The following is a 5,743-nucleotide window of genomic DNA, read 5'->3' as shown; positions in this document are numbered from 1 at the left end:
TAAGGAAGGGGACCCTGTAACAAGGGATCAGATGCCTCCACGCAGTGTTTGAGTGGGGCTCTTGGAGAGGTGGCTCTCGCAGAGCTTACCTAAGACGATCAAATTGAACTTCTTGCCCTAACTAGGGAGTGTCACCAGATGAGAAACTGAGGTCCCGAGAGGCTCGACGATTTCTGCGAAGCTCTGAAGCCCGGTTGTTTCCCAGGCCACCGGGTCATCCCCGGCCGGAGCCAGTTGCCCAGAGATGCGCGTCCTTACGGACGAGAGGAGGGCGGGGGCCGCGGTTGCTTTAAAGCGCCCCAGCCCGGGCGGCACGGGGCGGGGCGCTCTCGGAGCCGTGGGGTGCAGGGCGCAGCGGCCGGAGCGGGGTCCCCGGAAGCGCCAGCGGGGCCGGCCCGGCGGGGGCTCCTCCACCTGGGCGGGGAAGGAGCAGTTGCAGGACCCCGCCCGGCCGAGGCGCGGGGGCCGTAGGAGGTGCCGACTGGCCGCGTCGCTGCGGAGATGGCGCGGCACGTGCGGTGACGGTGCCCGCGCCCCGAGGGTCCCAGCCTAGCGCCCCGCGTCCCCGGGCGAGCATGGAGCGCCCGGAGCCCGAGCTGATCCGGCAGAGCTGGCGGGAGGTGAGCCGCAGCCCGCTGGAGCATGGCACCGTGCTGTTCGCCAGGTGAGGGCGGCCCGAGCGCCCCCGGGGTGCGGGTACTGGGGTGCCTCGCCAGGAATGGGTTCGAGGCGGCTGAGCTGGCGCCAGAGGAGGGAAACTAGCCCGCTGCTGGGACGCTGGGGCGCCTCCAGATGTGCGCCAGAGGAGCGGCGCAGGGCGACGGGTGGCACGGCCTCTGCTGCTCTTCCCGCGGCGGTGGCCCGTCTTGCGAGCCAGCACGCCCCGCTATCTATGGGGCTCTCTGGGTGCCGGCCAGGGTCCGCTCTGGCGGACCTCCTTACACTTGGGCCAGCGGCCTCCGGTCCCCACTCTGCGCTCCCTCCCTGGCTGTGTGCCTCCTGAGTGGTCTTTTCTTGGGTGGTGACTGCAGGGGTGCCCACCACTGCCCATACGGGTAGACTGGGGTGTCCCGAGGGCTTGTGTGGGGAGGGCATACTGGGCGCCTGGCCTGCAGAGCACAGGGTCTGGGCCCCAGAAGTGTGAGCTTCCAGCAACCAACAGAAGAATAAACCTTTCTGAGGAAAGGACTGGGCTAGGACCAGAGGACTGCCAGGGAAGGGATGACAGATGCCCAATTCTCACCACTGGAGAGAGGGGTAAGGGGGTGTGCAGACCCCAAAGGGGAAGGGGAGGCCAGTCTTCAACCTCAGCTTGAGGGTGTCTAGGTAACCCCTCTGCCATCACCAAAGAGGCAATGCTACCTCACCGTGGTTTTTCAGGAGCCTTGGCTCCCTAAGCCAGCCCAGAACTTCTGAAGAGGCTTTCGCAAAACCTCCCCCAAACAAAAAGGGAATAAATTTGCAGAGTTACACAAAGCCCCAGTGGCTTTCCCAGATGTGGCTGAGAGCTTCTGCTTGTGCCTCCCAGCTTTCCCCAAACTCACTGTTTTCTCAGGCACCCTCTGTGGCTCCTAAGCTGTGTGACCTTAGGCAAGTTACTTAACCTCTCTGGGCTTCTGTTTCCTCCTCTATAAACTTGGGATAACAGTTACACCCACTGCTTAGGATTGTGAGGAATACATGAGTTAACCACATGTAAAGTACTCAATTCTCAGTAAGTGTAAGGGGTTCTATATACTATAATGATCATTGCTGGCCCAAGCCCCCTTGGGCATGACCCAAGAATGGGAGGGAGGGAGAGGGATAGAGGCAGAGACGGGGGTGGGTGGGGAGAGAGGGGGAGATAGGGAGAGAGAGAGGTTTTCTCTTCTCCACCATGGACTCCAGGCTTCCTGTTTGAGAACCCCTTCCTGTCCCAGTCCACACCCCTCAATGGTTTATGGAGGGGCTACCCTATGCCAGGTCGTATGAGAGGCCTGGGGACACATTGTTTTTTCCAGGATGCCACTTCCAGGTTGTGGAAGAGGTGAGAGAGGGGCACCGGCAAAGCTGGCCAAGGGGTGCGTGCTAGGTTGGAGGGTGTGCTGTAGTTCACAGCCAAGGCTCTGCCCACCCTCTCCTGCTGCTGGGCAGCCAGGGCCCATGGAGCCTGCAGGGGCAACACCCCAGGGCTGACACCGGGCCTCCACCCACAGGCTGTTTGACCTGGAGCCGGACCTGCTGCCCCTCTTCCAGTACAACTGCCGCCAGTTCTCCAGCCCAGAGGACTGCCTCTCTTCCCCTGAGTTCCTGGACCACATCAGGAAGGTGAGGGGTGGGCGGAGCACCTTCCTGGGAGAGAACGAGGAAGTCGGGAGAGTTACTTCGTTTCCTGCCCCAGCCCTGCTCTCAGCCCCTCCTTCTGCCCCTCCTGTCAGAAGCATCTGCCCCTTTCCCTTTGCGCTGAGCTGGGCAGAGTTTGGGGCACCCGAGTCAGCCTTCTCCCCCACCCTGTTCTCAGCCCGCTGCTCCCAGCTCTGCCATTTGCCCTTGGCCTTGTCCCCTGGCTCCTGTAGGTGGTGTTGGCGCTGATCCATCAGGGGCCATCTGCCTGTGAAAACCAAGCTGGGGTTTTCTTAGAGGCTGGCGACTCTCACAGGGCCTCCGTGGCCCCTCGTCCCAGGAGGACAACACTGTCCAGCAGGTGTGTTTAGGGCTTTGAGCCCCTCAGAAGAGAGCAGCTTCCTCCATGGTGTAACATTAGTAGTTTGGCCACCATATGTTGAGCGCCTACTGTATGCAGACGCAGGCTGCCTTTCGTCTCTGATACTGGAAAACTGAGGGTCCTCTCTTCCTTCTGGTTGGGACCCCCAGGTTCTGGAGTATGGTTGTGAGTGGGGATGGGGAGTTGCTCTGGTCTCTCTTTCACCACCACCTTGGCCTTGGCAGGTGATGCTCGTGATCGATGCTGCGGTGACCAACGTGGAGGACCTGTCCTCGCTGGAGGAGTACCTTGCCAGCCTGGGCAGGAAGCACCGGGCAGTGGGTGTGAAGCTCAGCTCCTTCTCGGTGGGTAAAGGGGCTCTTTCTCTCTCCAAAGCTCCTGGCCTGAGGCCACCACTCTCTCCCAGGCCTCTCCTATCCACCTGTTCATCCTTCCCACTCCTATACCCTCAGATGACTGGGGCTGGGGCATGCATTGTTATGTACTTGCTGTGTGACCCTGGCACTGCCTTGACCTCTCTGAGCCTCCAATTTTTCTTCTCTGGTATGGTTTCCCTTAGAACCATAGGAAGTGAAGGAGCCTTTGGGATTAGCTGGTCTGCTCAGTTTTATATTGCTATGTATAAAACCATCCCAGAACAACCTGGCTTAAAACAATGATTTCTGACGTCTCTGGGCTCAGTTGAGTGGTTCTTCTGTTCCACATGCTGTGGCTGGAGCCACGCGTGCACTGCATTCAGCTGGGAGCTCAGCTGGGGCTGGAATGTCCAAGATGGCCTGTCATCCTTTGGGATCTCACTCCGTGTGGCCTCTTATTGCTTAATAGTCTAGCCGAGATTCTTTACAGAGTGGCACCTGAGTTCCGAGAGGGAGTGCTTCAAGAGGACAAGCCAGCCTCTGCATGCATCACTCTTGCTAATGTCCCATTGGCCAAAGCCAGTCACATGGATGAGCCCAGTGTCAAGGGTGTGAATCCTTGAGGTGTGGCTCACTGGGGACCTTGACCTGACAGCCTACCACACAGTCACCTTGCCAGACGTACGCACCTTGAGGAAGGCACTGAGTTTGTCTTGTCATTTTCTCCATCCCCAGCACTAGCACAGTATCTGGTATTTAGTGCATATTCAGTAAATATTTGTGGAATAAATAAACTGTATTTTATAATTACTAATAAAACATGAGAACCGTTATTATTGTTGAAGACTTACTGTGTATAGATGCTGTGCTAAGAGCTTTTCATAGATGATCTCATTTAATCATCCCAACAGTCTGATGAGTTGGAAGTTTTACATTCCCTGTTTTACTGATGAAGCATCTGAGGCTCAGAGAGGTTGCCTAACTTGCTCAAGGTCACACAGCTCGTAAGTAGTAGAGTCAGAAAGTGAACTCAGGTTCATCTCAGGTTGCAGAGCCTAGACTCTTAACATCGTGACTGCTGTCTTGCAGAGGAGGAAACAGGCCTGGAGGCAATGACTTTGCTTGGTCTGAGCTGGAGGTCCCAGGCAATGCCTCGGCTCCACTCATGGGGTGGTTGTGAGGCTGGGAGTGGAGTGAAATGCTTTGTTCACTTTAAAGCCTCACCTTTAAGGTGTACACAAAGATTGGGGCAGAATCCTGCTCAGGAAGCATGGACCCCCGTGCAGGAGAGAAGAAAAGCCCAGGAGTCCTTACCAGCCCCAAGCCTCAGTTTTCTCACCTGTGGAATGAGGGCACGCCTTCCTGCATTTGGGAATGACAGGTGCCCCTTGCCTCTGCAGACGGTGGGTGAGTCCCTGCTCTACATGCTGGAGAAGTGCCTGGGCCCTGCCTTCACACCAGCCATGCGGGCTGCCTGGAGCCAGCTCTACGGAGCCGTGGTACAGGCCATGAGTCGTGGCTGGGATGGCGATTAAGAGGCAGCCCTGCCCAGCGGCCTCCACCTGGTGGCCCCTGACGGTCTGTGTCTACCCATTGGTCTGTGTCCATTGTAGCCCAGGCTCCCCTAGGCTTCCCTGCATCATGGTCCTTGTCCCCTTGGCCATGCCGGAGAGGTGATGGAGCAGGGCTGCGTCTCAGTCTCCCTCACCCCCAACTGCAGACAGGGTGGCTTTTCCTTAGAAAGGGGCCTTCGGATTTCCTTGAATTTCCAGTAGCTTCCCCCCGCCGGCCTTCTTTCCTCTGTGGCCTCCCCTCTTCTTCCAGGGGGAGGAGCAGCGTTTTGGTAGCAGAGGTGGCACGGACCCAGAGGGTATGGGGCTTTGAGGGAATGGGCTCTTCTGTCACCCTCCCTTCCCAGGCGAGCCTGGGCCAAGCCGGGGCAGTGGCGTGGCTGAGCTTCGGGCACCTTCCCAGCTTGCCTGCCTTCAGTGCTTTTCTCTCCCAGGGGTGTTTGCTTTTCACGAGGAAAGAGGTGGGATAGCTTCAGCCTTCATGGTGGAATCACGGGCAGCAGGAGCAGGGGGCCAGGAGAGCTGCTGAGGAAGGGAGACCTGGCTCCGTGATGGGGCTTATCTGCGTCTTGGGGGCCCACTCACATGCCACCCGACAGAGTAGGTTTTCTTTTGTAGTGTCTGGTGGGAGCTCCCCTATTATCGCTCTGTAAGAACCAGCCAGCCAGCCAGGGTGGGGCGAGGCTGCGGAAGGGCAAGGAAGGAGGAGGGCTTCATTCCCAAGAGACCTGACTCCCAGCGGCTCTTGGTCACCCCAGACCCCGTCAGACCCTGAGTCTCATTTCCCTCACCACTCTTTCTGCCTCTGCCCATAACGATGGCAGGTCCACAGATCCCCGTATTTAATACCTGCTGTGTGCCTGTACTTAGCTGGATGGATAGAAGAGAAAGCTGCAGGAGAGGCCCCCTGCCCTTGCCCCGAGCTGTCTCCACTTTTATCTTCTGCTGTGTGCTGTGGTTGTATAAACTTATGAGAAATAAACCTATTTTGTGTGCCCCTCTGACCCGCTGGGACTGGTCTTTTCTTTGGTGTTGGCTTGTGGCCAGATGAAGATGCAGGGCGGTGGATGTAGGACAGGGTGGGTGGATGGGTTCAGCAGGGCCAAGGCCAG

At 58.1% G+C, this 5,743-nt stretch overlaps 1 protein-coding gene across 1 annotated transcript; it reads left to right on the top strand.

Moving 5' to 3' along the window:
* The first annotated feature begins 246 nt into the window (after positions 1-246).
* Positions 247-5,628, top strand: NGB (neuroglobin). The gene is made up of 4 exons (XM_007459768.1): positions 247-664; positions 2,196-2,307; positions 2,929-3,048; positions 4,461-5,628. The coding sequence occupies exons 1-4, from the start codon at positions 576-578 to the stop codon at positions 4,593-4,595; spliced, it is 456 nt and encodes a 151-aa protein (XP_007459830.1). The 5' UTR covers positions 247-575; the 3' UTR covers positions 4,596-5,628.
* The last annotated feature ends 115 nt before the right edge of the window (positions 5,629-5,743 follow it).

This window comes from Lipotes vexillifer, unplaced genomic scaffold (assembly GCF_000442215.2).
Source record: "Lipotes vexillifer unplaced genomic scaffold, Lipotes_vexillifer_v1.1 scaffold39, whole genome shotgun sequence".
NCBI classification, from domain to species: domain Eukaryota; kingdom Metazoa; phylum Chordata; class Mammalia; order Artiodactyla; family Lipotidae; genus Lipotes; species Lipotes vexillifer.
This window is presented reverse-complemented; position numbering and strand designations above follow the sequence as displayed.